Source organism: Gymnoscopelus microlampas (assembly GCF_963454915.1).
Source record: "Gymnoscopelus microlampas genome assembly, chromosome: 23".
Lineage (NCBI taxonomy): Eukaryota > Metazoa > Chordata > Actinopteri > Myctophiformes > Myctophidae > Gymnoscopelus > Gymnoscopelus microlampas.
Genome location: NC_139960.1, coordinates 26773844 through 26792499, shown reverse-complemented (window position 1 = coordinate 26792499; position 18656 = coordinate 26773844). Strand labels below are relative to the sequence as shown.

The following is an 18656-nucleotide window of genomic DNA, read 5'->3' as shown; positions in this document are numbered from 1 at the left end:
ACGCACACACACACACATGCATGTACTGTAGCCATCCACATCGTATGTATATCCCACACTCGGCCAATGAGAACAGAACAACTCTCAGTCAAGGCAGCTCATAACCCAATCAATCCGGGGACGCATCTCTGTCATTTTTAGATTTCTTTGGGCTATTCAAAAATAGCAGATCTACAAGCTCGTAGCGCGGCTTGTAGATCTGCTATTTACTTCTTTTTTTTTAAATCATGAAAATTTGTGTGAAGCATTGAATATATATATATTTTTTAAAGCGAACATTAACTCAAATCTTTGCTTCTAGGGGGTCCCTGGAACAACATATTTTGAGATGGGGGGTCCGCAGCCGAATACATATAATTTTGGGGGTTCTTGACATGAAAAGGTTTGAGAATTTCTGATTATAGCAACATACGTTTTTTGAAAAAAATGTTAGAATTTAGAAGACATTTGTAGAATCCCCCAGAAGTAAAGATTTGAGTTACAAATGTTTGCTTTAAAAAAAACATACATATTCAAAAAGATTTGCACATATTTTCACAATTCTTCAAAAATAGCAGATCTACAATCTCATGAGCCGCGCTATGAGCTTGTATATCTGCTATTTTTGAATAGCCCAAAGATATCTAAAAATGACACGGATGCGTCCCAGGTCTTAATGGGTTAATGTTCACTTCTATTTAGACGGGACAGCGCATAATAATGAACACCACACATAAAATGCTGTGTAAATACCCCGGATTTAGCAAGAATGCTAATGTCCATCCGTAGTCCCCATCCCCATACAGAAAACAAGCAACATTACCAAAAAAATGGGGCGCATATAAACATTACTAAAAGGGTACAAACAGAAGAGAAGAAAACAACAATAAAAAAAGGCCTGTAGTTTTGACCTCAAATACAAGACACTCAAATATGTTAGACACTCACTAACATGTGACACAGGGGTCCTTTGGGCGTCATAGTGGAGCAGCAAGCACATCCATCTCACCTCTAAAGAGACAGCCATTCCCTTCAGTAGATGCTATGAAGGTACAGTAAGATGGAGGCCGATTGATCTATTCCTGCCTCACAACAGCATGGCCAGACTTGGAAAAGCATAACTTTGTGGACCCAGTCAAGATTAGGCTGTCATCACTGCAGCTAAACAAGGACTTTTGGTCTAAGGCTAAGCCCATACATACTGCAAGCAGGGTTGCCAGATCTGCTTATTATAATTTCCCTGCAAGATTTGATTTGAAAATAGCCGATCTACAACGTTGTGAGCTTGTAGATCTGCTATTTTCAAATAGCTGATGTATATGTTAAAGTGCTCATGTTGCCCATAGTCGCTTCTTTTGGGCTGGTTTTGGGCTGGTTTTCCTAGACCTGGTTGCTTGTTTCTCTCACAGAATCTGGCAACACTGACTGCAAGCCTAGCTCTCAATCTTCACGTACTGTACCTTGACCTTCCATAGAGAGTGCCCCATCCAAGGTCGATCATGTTATGCCACTCTGGCTGTGACACTTCACCGGTGAAAAACATGGCTCTGGCGTGGCCCATGAGTGCCACAGACCAAAAGACCTACTGTACGGACATCAGTGATTCTCAAAGTGGGGGGGCCGCCAGAGGAAGCCATGTATACAGTATACGTACAGTATACGGTATATATATATAATAACGTGTTTTGAGCTTGTATCACTATTGTCTTTTTTACCACTTAACCCATTAAGACCTGGAACGCATCTGTGTCATTTTTTTATTTGAGCTAAAAAGCATTATTTTACACTTTCAAAAATAGCAGATATACAAGCTTGTAGCGTTGCCGCGCTACAAGCTTGTATATCTGCTATTTTTGAAAAATCGTGAAAATGTGTGCAAATCTTTGAATATATACTGTATATTCTTTTAAAGCGAACATTTTTAAACTCAAATCTTTGCTTCTGGGGGTCCCTGGAACAAATTATTTTGAGATGGGGGTCGGCGGCCAAATACATATAATTTTGGGGGTCCTTGACATGAAAAAGCTTGAGAACCACTGGTATACGGTATATATATATAATAACGTGTTTTGAGCTTGTATCACTATTGTCTTTTTTACCACTTAAACTCTATAGACTTATTTGACCGGGATTTCCCAGCGGTCTATTCTAAGTAAGCCTTGCCCAGACAGGAGCCTTTCCCCTGTTTCTGTAGCGTGAGGCGGCTTGATGTAGGGGACCTCCACTCTAACCACAAGGCCATTGAGCTGGAACAGGGGTCTATTCTAGGCTGCCTCATTATTTTCCAGGTAACAGTACGGAGAACATACAGAAGCATACCGTACTGGACTGCTTGTTATCGAGCAATTAGTCATGAGCGGAATAAGCATCAAACATGAGCCTCGTTATACATCTTCATAGCTAACGGCACATAAAGGACAGTCTCAGTCTAATGGTTGTCCCCGGAGGGAGAATGAATCGATCATTCCCCTGTTGCTGGGCCTTCCCACAATCTCCAAGTGAAGGGGATTAGAGTGGTTGTCCCTAATGGTGTCCAGCTTCCTCGCTACGCGCACATTCACCTCCTCCACCCCTTCGAGGGTCCCCACGATGGAGCCAGCTTGCTCATGTCCCCAGCATGCAATCGCAAAGAAGAGAGAGCTAGAGCTAGGGGTTACGACCAGAAAAGGGACACTAGGGTTCAAGAAGTTACGCCGTTTTGCAATAGGGGGGCTGCTGACAGAGACTATGGCACTTTGGAGGTCTTTGGCATGGAAAGGCTAGGAGACTATAATAATAATGTACCTTTATTAGAAGCATAACCCCCTTGAGATGCATCATCTCGTTTTCGAGGGGGTGCAGGCGGTCTACATCAGTGGTTCTCAACCTGTGGGTCGGGACCACCACATGATTTTGGGGGGGTCCCCAGATGATAGTAAAGTGACAATTTAGTACCAAAAAAATGTATTAAAAAAGTCCATTACTGCATCAAACGTAATCAACAAAGTATACCATAAAAACTGGTCAAACAATGTCCAAATTGTCAAATAATATAAGAAAGAGGCAAGAATGGTAAAAATAGCTGAGCTACAAGCTCACAACGCCTTGCAACGCGTTGTGAGCTTGTAGATCGTTTATTTTCACAATATTTATCTGTGCAACCGAGTCAAACTAAATGTCAATTCCTCAACTCCTACAATTCCAAGTGCTTGTCAGGGTGGGGGGTCCCCAGTCACGGCCTGAAAAGGTAGAGAACCCCTGGTCTACATACTGTATGACACTGGTAGAGATGTTCAACAACCGCCATAGAGATACCACACAGACACAGTATAACTCACCAGTCTGTAGCCTGGAATGTGCCGTATCTGGATCATCTCTGATGTTCAGCAGAAAAGACGGGATTTTGGGACCTACAGAAAGAGAGCATTTCCATTTATGTCCCCTATTCATCACTTCTGAAGATGACAGGAAGAGCTGAGAAGGAGGTTGAGGGGCTAATAGACAACTCAATTCCGGCAGAAAAAGATTGCGAGCATTTCTCTGACACCACTAGTTCCTGGCTCGGTGCCATTTTCAGTTGAAACTAAATTGTGATGTAGTTCAAAGGAGAGAAGAGAAGGCTTGTGTGTGTGTGTGGCTCGGTGCCATTTTCAGTTCAAACTAAATTGTGATGTAGTTTAAAGGAGAGAAGAGAAGGCTTGAGGTGTGTGTGTGTGTGTGTGTGTGTGTGTGTGTGTGTGTGTGTGTGTCTGTGTCTGTGTCTGTGTCTGTGTCTGTGTCTGTGTGTGTGTGTGTGTGTGTGTGTGTGTGTGTGTGTGTGTGTGTGTGTGTGTGTGTGTGTGTGTGTGTGTGTGTGTGTGTGTGTGTGTGCGTGCGTGCGTGCGTGTGTGTGTGTGTGTGCGTGTGTGTGTGTGTGTGTGTGTGTGTGTGTATCCTCCAGAGCCTCAAAGAGCAGTCTGGGCTTCCACACCAACTAAGACCCAATTCACATGTTTGTAGAAGCACGAGTGTCTGTTAGGTTAACAGTGATACCATACTGTACATGCATGTGTACATGGAGGATATACAGTCTGTAGCATTTTCTTTCAACCAGCGCGCACGCGCGCACACACACACACACACACACACAAAATATTTATTTATGTCCACATAAGAAGTACAGGATGTACAAAGGACATAAACACTGCCAGTGCAGTCAGATGAAGGGAAAACAGCCAGTTACAAAGTGCATGTAAAGCAGAGCATTGTTACACACAAAACAAAAGATGGCATACTTGTCCAACACAGCGGACAACAATCATGGGTAAAGGAAGCAACGCCTCCTCCAAATTGAGCGGCTTCCTATAATAGCTGATATTGAGCAGTACCTTGCTAATTGTTTAGCCCTCCTTTTGGAGAGGCCGGCCATTTGCAGGCCCCTCACAACCAACTTGTGCACGTGTCCTAGACTACCAAAGATAAAAACAAAAGTTTACAGCTGTAGCCTAGCTGAGAGATGGTCTGCTCTATATATACAGTGAGGAGCATGGTTGTCTGCACACACACACACGCACACGCGCACGCACACACACACACACACACACACACACACACACACACACACACACACACACACACACACACACACACACACACACACACACACACACACACACACACACACACACACACACACACACACACACACACACACACACACACACACACACACACACACACATCTCCAGTGAACAGCTGTGGGGTTCCTACCTTTATTTTGATGTATACAGTCACACATACTCACACGTCTACTCATCCATACACTGCAGACACTACTACTAATACCTAGCATTTATTCACACTGATTGTCCGTGAGATTGTTGTCAAGGTTCAAGGGGAAAAGAAAATCAACAGTGACTGAAAAAGATACGTGGTCCTCGGTTAGAGCCCCTACGCATTTAATCCAATTTATATGGAGGCCTCAGTTCATGTGTGAAAGTGTTTAATGAATGCATTCCCTGATTAAAAGGATGTGCCATTTCCCTTTGATGATGGTGAGCCTCCATGGTCACGGGTCACGACGTGACGGTGAATAGCATGATTTGACACGACATCGATTTGATTCGATACGACAGTGTTGATTTCGTCGACTACCTTTTTTCACTGACGAAAACGAAATAAAGACTAAGCTATGATGACTAAAACTAAGACTAAATATGTTGGCAATTTCGTCAACAAATGTAAACTAGACTAAAATGTTAGTGAGGGACGAGTGGAGAAGAGATCCAGTAGAACTAAAAGACAAGTCCTTTTATGTCTGGTTGTGCTCAGGTGTTGCGCTCTGAAAATAGCAGATCTACAAGCTCACAACGCGTCGCGCTGCGACGCGTTGTGAGCTTGTAGATCGGCTATTTTCAGCATGCAACCAAGTGTAAATTCAGCCATTACGACGCCATCAAGACACTGCAAAAATACATTTTAGTCGATAAATCAACTGTAGATTTAGTCGACTATAATCTTATTATATTTAGTCGACTAAAATTAGACTAACAGTAAAACATTTCAACTAAAACATGACAAAAACTAAATGGAATTTGGTTCAAAAGACTATGACGGAATAAAAATTTGCTGTCAAAATCAACACTACCATACGATACATGTCACGATAGTATTTTGCTCTTAAAATGATTAAATATGCTGTAGAAATGGCACGAGGTATATAATTGAAGACCTAATTCCATTTCCCCACATTTTCTTTTTCCATGGTTTGCAATTACAGACTCAACTCAGATTAATCGTATAATATTTATCGACACTGAATGGCAGATTCTTACTGTATCACCATATTTTCCCCCTGTAGCAAGCTGTAGCCCATTATTCAATGCAACATTTACCATTTCCATCCATTACCCCATGCAGGTACTTAATACTGTTGCTCTCAAAGGGGTAGGCACAGTGCAGATAAGTATATGATTTAAAGTTGGTTTCATAATATGCCTTTACACTTTTTGGCACATATAAGGAAATGACGCAGCGGAATGCAAAACACCTTGGCTGAAACTCAATACGATACTGTCAATTGTGCCCCTAATGACAATGGGATGATACAGTGTGTGCGAGTGATGCTGAAGAAGCAGCGTTTAGACCAAGATAATGTGAAGAATAGAGACTCTAGGGAGACGCGCCTGGCTGCTAACACCCACAGTCCACACAATAATCTGATTGCTTTCTCTCTCCACCATCCCCTTCCTCCTTCTTACAACCATTATAACGAATGGCCCTCTGTTTGCTAGTTACTATTCAGCCAAACTGCATAGCACAGCAGAGTAATGGACTATTGACTTTTTGTGGCATGCTGGCAGATAGGTTTATACGAGGACGAGATAAATATGACACACTGATACTATATTGATGATAACAAACTTTAATGTGTCCTCTGAGCCGTGGTCGTCAAAGCAGTCGTAAAGTTCCTCCAGCAAAAGAGAGGGAGCTCAGGCCTGTGGTGGCCATGAGGCGAGTCGATGCACTCATATCAAGGCCACCCGGATGCTGTCAGGTATCAGTCAGTTGCAGTGAGACAGCTCCAAAGTGCAGTGGTGGAAAAAGTACTCAAATGTGTTTCTTAAGTAAAAGTATCTGTACTGCAATGTAGAAATACTCTGTTACAAGTAAATGTCCGGAATTGAAAATGTACTTCGGTAAAAGTATTGGTATCAAAATGTACTTAAAGTACCAAAAGTAGAAGTACTCATTATGCAGAATGTCCCGTTTCAAGTTTTCGAATGTATGAAAATCCTTTGAAAATAGCAGTTCTACAAGCTCTCAATGCATCGCGACGCATTGTGAGCTTGTAGGTCGGCTATTTTCAAATGGCCGAAATGTATATAGGGCTGAAGTGGTTAATGCATGTTTTGTAATAATAATCTAAATCTACAAAGTAACTAGTATCTAAAGTTTTCAAATAATTGTAGTGGGGTAAAAGCACAATATTTGCCTCTGAGATGTAGCGGAGTAGAAGTAAAAGTAGTGAACATTGGAAATACTCCACTAAAGCACAAATACCGCAAAAAATGTACTTTAAGTACAGTACTTGAGTAAATGTACTCAGTTCGGCTACTTTCCACCACTGGTGGCATGAGGTGAGTCGCTGCACTCATATCAAGGCCAGTCCCAGGCGCTGTGTCAGGTATCAGTCAGTTGCAGTGAGAGACAGCTCCAGAGTGGGATTGTTTCTGCTGCGTGTCAGCCTGCCTGCCCTCATTAGACTCTGAGAGATTGACAGGCTTCCTCCCCCTGGCCCCCCCCAATAAAGCCGCGGCTCTGTGTGAGCGGTAGCAGGTTGTGAGCAATAATGAATCACCATTAGCCCACATCACTCGGGCTGACATCCAATTTACGGGGGCAGGGGAGGCAATAGACAATGACGTCCAGGTAAATTTGTGAGTTGATTCGACAGCTCGGGCAATGAAAGACCACAGGCATTCTTCAAAGGACGTCATCATGAGTAGATGAGGCAATTTATGTCTCCCTTTATGCTTGTCTTTTTTAGCTGCAGTTAATTTTGATTTTGAACGACAAGGACACACAGTCCGCTTATGTCTTTTTAGCATAACAAGAATTCTGTGTGGCCCAGAAATCACACAGTTTGAATTTGTTATAACTGGGTGCATGCTGCCATCTAGTGGTGGTGATCTACTGGGTAACAGGATAGGTGGGCATTGATTGATTGATTGATTGATTGATTGATTGATTGATTGATTGATGTACTTTATTTAGTAAGACATGAGAACATCAGTACATGGAAGTACAAATTCACAATACAAGGTCTACTAAACTGGGAGACTCATTAAGCACTAAGCTTGTTTAAGATGAGATCCCCATGCACAGAAATCATGATGACATATAAGAGACAGACAGATATACACACTACTATACAGAATGTCATACAATCAGCTTACAGGTTACTGGTATGAAGAGTGAAAAACAAATGTACAAGAGAACAAAAAGAAAAAGGGGGGGGTGTAGGGTAGGTTAAGACTTAGACAGGGGCCATTTTCGAATTGCAGCCTCCTGAAGGTGTATCTTTAGGGCAGTTTTGAAAGTAAGTAGGGTTTTACACTCCTCTACTCCTTTTGGTAGGGCATTCAACATTTTTGATGAATAGCATGAGTTCATTCCCTTTGTTGAGACAAATCTGGGTTGAACATGATTCGTGGAGCTGCCTCTGGTGTTCAGTGTTGGAAAAAGTACTCAAATTCTTTACTTAAGTAAAAGTACCAATACTGCAATATAAAAATACTCTGTTACAAGTAAAAGTCCAGAATTAAAAATTTACTTGACTAAAAGTACAAACGTATTGGCATCAAAATGTACTTAAAGTACCAAAAGTAAAAGTACTAAACATTTGAAAATAGCAGATCTACAAGCTCACAACGCGTCGCAATGCGACACGTTGTGAGCTTGTAGATCGGCTATTTTCAAATAGTCTAGGTATAAAATAGGGATAAAGTGGTTAATGTATGTTTCATAATATCATAGTTTATATCTGCAAAGTAACTAGTAACTAAAGTTTTAAAATAAATGTAGTGGAGTAAAAGTACAATATTTGCCTCTGAGATGTAGTGGAGTAGAAGTATTGGAAATTGGAAATACTCAAGTAAAGTACAAATACCTCAAAATTGTACTTCAGTACAGTACTTAAGTAAATGTACTTAGTTACTTTCCACCACTGCTGGTGTTATGATCGTGGACTTCATTAACATTTTTGAAGTATTTACACAAATACAGGGGGATCCCAATGTTGGGTGTATCTTGAAGACCAAGCATGAGGGACATCTGGGCACCTCAATATAAAATTGGCTATTTTGTCCAAAATGTTAAAAAATAAAATATTTGGGAAATGTTTTTAAGTAATGTAAAGTATACATGATTAGAACATGCTTAAACATTCGACATTAAGGTCTAATATTTCTACAATTGCGACAAAACCTGTATATCCAGTCATTTTGGGGCATAAACAAGAAGTTCAAGGATAAAATTAAGTCTGAAAATGATTCATGTTCACATCATGTATACTTTACATTACTTACGACTATTTTTCAAATATTTTATTTTATTACCTTTTGGACAGAATAGCTCATTTTACATGGAGGTGCATGCATGTCTAATGTTTGCACTCTCTGCTAACTTCTTGTACATATAAAATGGTGTTCATGTGCAAGAGAAACACCTCACCTTCTCTAGAGGTTGACAACTCTTCTGAAACCCAGTGGTCCGTCGACACAAATGCAGTTTCTGCAGAAGATGCCAAGAATAAAAGGATGATAGCACTGATGATGAGTGGTGTCTGTACAACGATAAATGCAAACATTTTACATGTCATGGAACAATTCTCTGTTCAATATTGAAAACAGTATCCTGTCAGTGTCCTTGAGTAGGGGACTGAGTCAATACCATTCCACTTATTGTAAAGTGCTCTTGATAACAGCCTCAACTAAATCCCTAAAATATAAATAAAATGTATATGGCAGGCAGCTAAGAACATTGCATAATAAAACATGATATTGCAAAACATGTATGAGTTGGATGTTTTCTATAGCAATAGTACTGTAACTATTAATAACACTTACATGAAATACATAACAACTATCATTTACTTTGTGATTGATAAATATCAATACTAGTGTCCCTTCCTGCCCCGGTTCGAATCCCAGGCACCGCATTACACATGTAGAGCATGTCAATTGTTCCAGCAGTGTCCGAGATTAGCTGTCTACAGACACACATTTTCTTAGAAAGGAATACCAGCACTCACTTTCATCCATTTAGGATCTTGTTTATTTAAGGTATTATCGCCCCCAGCAGCAGCTCATAAACCGGACGTTTCAGCCCACAGGCCTTCCTCAGCGTGTATGAAGCATACAAAAATCTGTGTTACTTATACTTATACTTGTTTATGAGCTGCTACTGAATGGGGGCGATAAGACCTTAAATAAACAAGATCCTAGACTCAGATGAAAGTGAGTGCTGGTATTCCTGTCTAAGAAACTGTTTCTGCCTGAACCGTGCACCCGATACACATGTACTTCGAACTACTCGTCTGATGAGTGCTTGCTTCTTTCTCTTTCAAGTTACAGACACACAGTCACACATGGACATGAGCAAAAACATAATCTTTGCCTCCCGGCCTGTCGGCTTTGCAGAGATAGATAATCAACTGCAGAGATAGATAATCAACTGCATAATTCTGCATACTTTGATGCCAAAATTGATGCCAATTGCCAAATGATAATTGGAAATATCAAATCATTGTTTAGATTCTAGCGTTTTGTAGTAAAAAATAAATACATTGAACTTTGTCTTGATTCGACAGCAGAGCATTCCTAAATAGATAAAAAATACATTTAACATTTTAATATTTTACACCCAGTACTAGATGACAAGTGTAAACTTTTCAGGGGTGAATTATTTTTATGTATGTATGTGTGTGTGTGCGTGTGTGTGTGTGTGTATTTATTTATTGTTTGTTTCATAAGAAAAATTATTTCATATGGGATTAATATCAGGCTTAGGCCTATATTCTTCAATGGACAGCCTATGTGTATGACTTATGTTCATTGCAAAACTATAATACATAAAACAAGAAATAAGTCTTATACATAAGACAAGACTTATTTGTAAATAACTGGGAAAATAATTCTCTCTGTACAAGCAAGGAAGGGATCCCATATATCTTATTGAATTTCCTATAAGAGACAGTGCATATATAATTTTCTCAAGCAGTAAATTATTAAAGATCTCTTTAACCTAATGTATGGGATGGCGGTGTTCATGGTGATTTACATTTCATATTAGACATTTGCCAACAATGTTACAAAGGCTATCAGGTTAGGTCTGCTTGAGATTTAGGCAAAGGGAGTTGAGAAATGCCAAACAATTCAGATGTACATGACCTAGCCCTGAAACATGATGACTGTCATATCATGAGTCATGCATGAACTTCTACATACCAGTAGTTCTCCCTTTTTGGCCTGTTTATTTACATAAACAATCAAATTACAAGCTCTTACCCCATGGCTACGGATGTTACAATTATGTACGGGCCCCTGAGAAGTACCCGTATCTTCCGTATTGTACAATAACAAGCATTTTAATCCAATCGGTGGCCATTTTCTCCGTATTTCCTCCATATGCTTTCAACTACGCGACCCTATCGGTTTGGAGTTGTACTGCACTCCGATACATGATAACTATGAGAAAATGGCCACAGCTCACCGATTAAAATGCTTTTTATTGAACAATACGGAACATTCAGGTACTTCTCAGAGCCCGTACGAAATTGTAACATCCATGGCCATGGGGTAATCACTTTATATTTGAAATATGAACGTTTATGTAGATGTACGGGCCGTAAATGGAGAAAGTGCAAACACCAGGTTGAAGTTCATCCATGACGGTCGTGACATACGACCGCCGTGTATCCAATACATGACCAAAACATACACAAACAAACACGAAACAAAACATCCTATCAGCCAAAAACTTGGCGGCCCACCTGTAGCAACTCTGAGGACCCCCTGGGGGTCACGGATCCCCTGTTTGAAGACTAGACCCCTGCTGTAGTAGAATACAGACCAGACTAGACTAGAGCATAATTCACTCACTCACATGGAGGCATTGCATTTTAGTAGGAGTGAAGTAACCTCGCGTCACCAGTCTTGAAGCGGGTTGAAGGTCCCTTTCTGCCTGTATTTTAGACTCCTGCACAGTGTTGCCATGTCGGCATATTATAAGCGACTTTGGGCTTATTTTTCTGTAAAGTTGCTTGTCGAAATTGGTAGCGGGTTGCGGTTTTTTGGGCTTGTTTCTAAAGTGTAGTCACTTATTTAGGCTTGTTTCCATCCACATTGTTTCATTATTGTGGTTTATTAAAGTGGTTCTTGTGAGCTTGTAGATTGGCTATTTTCAAATAGTTTATGCATGATAGGTTTAAAGCTCACGTGGCCTATAGTTGCTTCTTTTGGCTTGTTTTCCCAGAAATGGTTGCTTATTTTTTTTCACAAAGCCTGGCAACACTGCTCCTGTAGGAAGTGGGAGGAACCAGGAAGTCGGGTGAAAAACCTTGCGCGTAGCTTTCGATGCCCCCAGAACCGCGGCAGAACAGTGAAGCTGCCGTCGCCCGGTGGTCAAATCTGAGATTGCAGGACTTCAGCATTTAAAACGCTACTGCGCGTGCTTCTACATTTTGAAACCCCACTGCGCCTGCTCCATTGGTTCCAATATTGGAGTGATCCGTGAAGTAGCGCTACTGTCGGGTGCTTCATGCGCTTGTGAGCAACTTTCATTGAAATGAATAGCTGGGGGCGGGGCCGTCCGCCCTCCAGATATAGTATAACTCTATGCGTGGAGCTGTCGTTGCTGTGTTGTTGCTGCATTTCAGGTACGATCATTTAGACAATGTTTACTGACTGCAACTTTATTTTCATGTAACTGTTCTCTCGCTGTGAGAGTTACTCACTCATTCACCCCAATTTGAAATGCTGTGACTTGGCTTGCCTTGGATCAACACAGATCTATTTGATCGAGTCTGACTTTCCCTTTCGGATCAGATACGAAACAGTGGTGGAAAGTAACTAAGTACATGTACTCAAGTACAATCTGCTTATAACACTGTATAATTATAGTTATAAGAACTCATTAATACTCGTAATGCGTTATAACATAATACATTATAAACCATTTTATAATGACTCTTTCTATGCATCCTTTGTTAATTCTCATAGTTGTAAGACATTATAGTCATGTTATGATGCATTATATTCACTCTTATAATGCACTGCTATCACTGTTAAAATGCATTATACTGTCATTATAAGTCAGTGACTTATGATGACAGTATAATGCATTTTAACAGTGATTATGAGTACTTAACTGTAATTATACAGTGTTACATGCATATCACAATGCATTTATACTTGACTTTATAAGTCATTATAGAATGCTTTAATGTGTTATGATTATTGTTATAAAGCATTATGAGTATTTATGAGTTCTTATAACTATAATTATACAGTGTTATACGCAGATTGTAATTATAAGTATGTTTATAATGCATTATAGACATGGTATGCATAGCAAGTGTTACCAAATTGGTATATCATAAAACATACATTAACCACTTCAGCCCTATTTTGTACCTTGACTATTTGAAAATAGCAGATCTACAAGCTCAAACACAACTGCAATTTTAGGCCTAGGGATGTAAGTACATAAAATTCAAAGGCCTTATGGAATAGTTTTATGAAAGTAAGCTCAAGCTGTGTTAGTAGTGAAATGGATCTGCTTATTATGTATTTATATATTATCTGTTGCTTGTCTGACTTCCCACATCTTTGCCACTGTCCTTTTATTCTAGCTTCCTATTGAGTCGAACAGTTTCCAGTGTCTTGTGTGTGTGAAGAATGGCTGGCAGACTCTCGCTCCCAGAACTGGACCTCACCTGCCCCATATGTGTCGACATATTCAGAGACCCAGTGGTCCTCAAGTGCAGCCACAGCTTCTGCGCAGCCTGCTTACAGCAGTACTGGTCTCCACGGGGACATGGCCGCGACTGTCCTCTCTGCCGGAACGAGTCTGTCGACGAACCCGTGGTCAGTCTGACCCTGAAGAACTTATGTGATGCCTACATTCAGGACGGCGAACTGGAAGCTCCCGGATCGGAGCTTTACTGCGATCCAGGAGACGTATGTCCTCTGCATCAGGAGAGATTCAAGCTATTTTGCCTGCTGGACAAGGAGCCCATCTGTATCGTCTGCCACACCTCCAGGAAGCACAAACAGCACGAGTGCTGTCCACTTGAGGAGGCCATCGTCGACGTGAAGGTAGAGATCAAGGTCGCGTTGCAGAATAATGTGACTGATAACTGATGGTGTTTTCAGATGATGTTTTAAAAAAAGAGACATTTGTGTGATTATGTCATTATGTGTGCAGTTGTCAGGTAAGCATACAGTAAAAAATATGCTAAAATGTGTCTCATGTGTCTTGATGATCCCCAACCCCCCAATTGTCTACACAGGAGGAAATGAAGCATGCACTCTGCGCTTTGCAGGAGAAGAGGAAGGCTTTCGAGAACATGAAGAAAAACTATGAGGATACTGAGGCACACATTCAGGTGTTGTTTTTGTGGTGGAGCAGCACATACTGTAAGACGTCATACACCTCGTCGATGATTTCCAGACCGTTGTGACAAAGGTTTTCATTTCAGGTCCAAGCGCAGTTCGTGGAGAGACGGACGCGAGAGGAGTTTGAGGAACTCTACCGTTTCCTTAAAGCCGAGGAAGAGGCCAAGGTGTGTGACCTGAAGAAAGAGGAGGAGGAGAAGATTCAGGCTGTGAGACAGAGCATTGGTGAAATGACCAGAAATATAACCTTTCTGTCTGAGTCCATCACAGCCTTGCAGGCGGAGATAGATTTGCAGGGCATCTCTGTCCTTAGCGTAAGTTGGTGCACGCCTTTATTGTCAGATTATATCAGTCATTTTTTTCCCAATGATGTTTAATTAGTTTTCTCTTACAGAAATGCAAGAAGACGCTGCAAAGGTGAGTGGCCTTTTTAGTCCTTTCTCTCGTTCTCTTATGTTGCAATGTCAGTTGTGTTCAACTAAGATTTTGATTTATTTTTTCCAGGGCTCAGTGTCCACTGGATGACCCAGTTATGACTCCAGGAGCCCTAATAGATGTGGCCGAATACCTGGGGTCCCTCAAGTACACTGTGTGGGAGAAGATGCAAAACCTTGTCAAATACAGTGAGTGCTTAATATAAGACTAAGACAAAAAAAAGTGTGTTATTGCCCTGGTCATAAGAATGAATGTTGCAACATATTCTATCATGAGCATTAGTAATTCACAAGATACAAAGAATACTTTGAATGAACCAGAATGACAGCTACGTTATTAAATTAATTACAGACAGCTAATGAACTGCACTGTTATCTGTAGCTCGGGTGACTCTGGACCCCAACACGGCTGCCCCTTGGCTCTTGCTCTCAGATGATCTTACCAGTGTCAGTGACAGCGATGTCAAACAAAGGCTTCCCGACAACCCTGAGAGATTTGACCCGGACACGGGCGTACTGGGCCACCAGAGCTTCACCACAGGAAGGCACATGTGGGAGGTAGAAGTTGGGGGAAACACTGCCTGGGTCCTCGGCGTGGCTAAAGAATCCGTCCTGAGGAAAGAGAAAGTTTCTTCGGTGCTGAAGAACGGTTACTTTACTGTGTACTTTTACCACGAAATGTATTTCGCAGGTACCTCGCCTTTAACCAGACTTAGCCTGAAGAGAAACCCCCAGAGAATCAGAGTGCAACTGGAGAGTGACAAGAGGCGTGTGGGTTTTTATGACGCAGCTGACGACACACACATCTACACCTTCAAGAACATCCCAGAGACGGTCTTCCCTTACTTCTGGGTAGGATGCAAACAATTTCCTTTGAAGATCGAGCCCCTGGAGGTTTCTGTGTGTGCTGTTGATTATTGGGTATAAGACCTCAGCCATATATTTCCTGACCGACGCCATTTAAAGACGATATGAAATGACATTTTTGAGAGTATTTCAATTCTGTATCGTGGCCTATTTCGTAGTGTAGCAGCCTGGGCGTGTCTCAGCCAATCACAGCGTTGGGGGCAGGGTAGACCACACTAGAGCCACACTAGAGCTTTCAACCATGCAGTGTGCAGATAAACTTGTATCCAGCTAAGAGGACTGATTTTGGGTGTTGCGGACTACCATGACCTGCCTGGATGTCATCTTTGTCCACAATGTAAAATAATATAAAACAAGGCAGTGCTGAATCATGTTTCTATTACTGCAGTGCCTAATTCATGCCTCCCAATTTTTTCAGAAACTTATTTTAGTGTACTGTTTAACTTTATAAAGAGAACAATTTGAGGGGCGTCCGCTGGCCTAGCGGTCCAGGCGCATGCCACATACACTGGCAATCCAGCTTGACAGCGTGTCGCGGGTTTCGACTCCCGATCCCGACGACCTTTGCTACGTGTCATCCCCTCCAGATTCTCTCTCCCCATTTCCTGTCAGCCTACTTTCCTATCAATAGACCCCTTAACAGACTACGTCACACTGATAAGAACCAATATGCGCACACAGGCCGGCACCAAATGAAACCCATTCTGTCATGTCTCGCTAGGACGCGCCTCACTAGCCAACACACAAGAGGAGGTTGAATGTACTGAAACCAGCGCACCCAGAAACAATATGTTGGGAATTGATCGCATGAAACAATGACCTGTGCGTCCAGTCTCAATGTTGGTAAACAAATAATTGGTCTATAAAGGCAGAAAAAGACCCAAAAAATATCAAAAAGAGAATATTTTGTAATGGGCAGTAGCCATGTTTCTTTAATTTAGGGCGGCAGAGGGACACTAGAGGGCAGCACTGTCCTCTAGTGTCTAGTATAATGAATCATAGCTCCGTGTTGGGAGAATCAAAAAGGGTTTATTTTTCACTCACTCATACAGGTGTAAGATTGGGAGATTGATTGACAAATGCATGTCATATTATTGGTTGGATTATTGGTATTCACACTTATGTTTTGTTCGACAGAAAGTATTTAAGATGGACTTGTAAAAATACACACTCAAAATGATTGTTTTTTTTAGCATATAACTATGTTCCCATGCTGTTAAAACATATTTCATTTTGGTTGGTTCGTTATGTCAGTGTAAGGCCTTTGATTGTGATGGAAAATTAGGTGTCAGTGATTTATGTTAATGACTATAATGCAATGTTTCTATCATGTTAAATGTAACTACCCAGTACCCTGTTGAGGCTTATTTATTTTTTGCCTGTCCTTACTTTCAATGATCAGCCTACTTTCACCAAATTTTGCCTGTGATACTAATAAACAAAAACAAAAAAACATGACTTGTTTTTTACTCTGAAATGTACTAAAGAAGCGTAAATTGCAGAATACACCGCTCTCTAAGTATCGTTAATGATACTCCAACATGCACTCCACGTCCTCCCTGGCTGACAGTGGTATGTTCCTACAAATAAAAGGTGTGGCGTCAGTGTAGCATTTTAAGTTTGTTGCTGAAGTGGTTTATTGACAAATACAATATCTGCAATAAACTGTCTTCATGTTCTTGAGAGTGGTAAAGCAAAATATCCTCAAACAAACATTTCTCAACAGAATACTGAGGATTAATTCAGCAAATTGAGGAAGATAAATAATGAATCCGACAGCCCCGTCATAGAGGTTCAGTTTATCTAAGGTCAGAAAATGTTTAGCCATGTGCTTATTCTCCTTGAAAACCTGACTGATCTCCCAGTTAGGGATGTCAAGAAAGTTCACTGAAAGGCAATCTTTTTTTTACTGTGTAATGTCTGCTGAAATATGTGTAATAGTTCCAACATATCTATGGATGGGATCCCGCAGGAAATGGTAAACTATTTTTAATTACAATAAAATGATGGGGCTTGTTGCTTTAGAATACTGTGCTGAAATGCAGCAGGTAATGAAACAACTTGGTGAAGTACTCCCATCTTAATTTTCTTGGAGGAAGAAGGATAGCTATAATAGCTCAGACCACCTCATGTTAATGGGAAATTGTCTATATTCCCATAGCTAGCAGGTTATTGCTGATTAAGTAAAACATACATTCTGGGAACAGCTGTGTAGTTCTGACAGGCCATTTCATCATCTCAGTAGATACTGGGGCATTATCCTCAAGGAATGTATAGGTACCAGACAGTAGGTACAGTTAGTATAGTACATTCTGGAAAGTGTTGCTGTAACAGCTGTGCAGTTCTGATGATCGCTGAGAAAGGTATTTTGGTTACTTATCTATTTTACACTGAAAAGCTTTTCAGGATCTAATAGCATTGTGTTGTGTTCATTCATTAAAAAATATTAAACAGTTAAGTCTAATGGTTCAATATTCATTTATTGAGATGAGCAAGGAGTCCACAATGTCAGAATTGAATGTCATTTACCACAGTCCTCTGTAGTAAAGCATGTGATATTTCAAAATATATTATACAAACCATTGCCTCTTCAAACTGCTACATATTTGATTTATTTTTTGTTCTCATTTAAATAATGAGAAAAACAACTTATCTTAGGATGCTGGCACAATTCTCTTGGTATTTGAAAGATGATTAAACCACTTGAAAGGAACCAGCTGTTTGCCATTTTCCTGTTAAAAACTAGTTAACCTGAGGACCTACTGGAGTAGGAACATACCATACTTTAATAGGTAAACATAAAAGTCCAACCCTGCAAACCATCAACATCATCTCCACTTAAAGTCCTTTATCCTTCCAAGGTCAAGTTTAGACTATATTTAAGTGACCATCAAAAGGGATCTCCAATGAATGTCTGGTATTTTAATGTGACATTAGACATCATGGCATATCAGTAACAATCTGCCACTCTTAATAACATTTAATTTATATTTCATAATGTTTATAGATCACTGGGAGAAATCAGATATTAAGGCATAAACTCATGATAAATCCCTTTTTTAAATTCATTGTGCAATTCCGCTTTTACGTAAGATTCCAAATTGGTAAGACAAGAATATCACAATTAAACATTAAAAACACAGTTTCACTAAAAACACAAAAACACATGAGTTTAAGTAAGATATATCCTATTCTCAATAATGCACTTTCCACACCAGCAAACAGGAGTAAGAGAAGT

At 40.6% G+C, this 18656-nt stretch overlaps 2 protein-coding genes across 4 annotated transcripts in view; one reads left to right on the top strand and one right to left on the bottom strand.

The window, feature by feature from the left end:
- ptn (pleiotrophin) overlaps positions 1–11622 on the bottom strand; it is an 85498-nt gene extending 73876 nt beyond the window's left edge. The window contains exons 1-3 of one of the 2 annotated variants that reach the window (XM_084050042.1): positions 11492–11622; positions 9172–9231; positions 3297–3368 (exon numbers count right to left, since the gene is read on the bottom strand). The gene's annotated coding sequence lies outside the window, so the exon portion shown is untranslated. Of the gene's footprint in view, positions 1–3296; positions 3369–9171; positions 9284–11491 lie in introns of both variants that reach the window. The other variant, XM_084050041.1, reaches the window with a different exon arrangement.
- A 633-nt stretch (positions 11623–12255) lies between these two features.
- Positions 12256–16320, top strand: trim35-14 (tripartite motif containing 35-14). 2 transcript variants are annotated; one of them, XM_084050035.1, is made up of 7 exons: positions 12256–12376; positions 13352–13817; positions 14012–14107; positions 14201–14431; positions 14512–14534; positions 14622–14740; positions 14934–16320. In XM_084050035.1, the coding sequence occupies exons 2-7, from the start codon at positions 13398–13400 to the stop codon at positions 15476–15478; spliced, it is 1434 nt and encodes a 477-aa protein (XP_083906161.1). In that variant the 5' UTR covers positions 12256–12376; positions 13352–13397; the 3' UTR covers positions 15479–16320. The 2 variants fall into 2 exon arrangements, with proteins under 2 accessions (XP_083906161.1, XP_083906160.1); XM_084050034.1 differs by lacking the exon at positions 14512–14534 and having other exon boundaries at positions 12257–12376; positions 14201–14454.
- The last annotated feature ends 2336 nt before the right edge of the window (positions 16321–18656 follow it).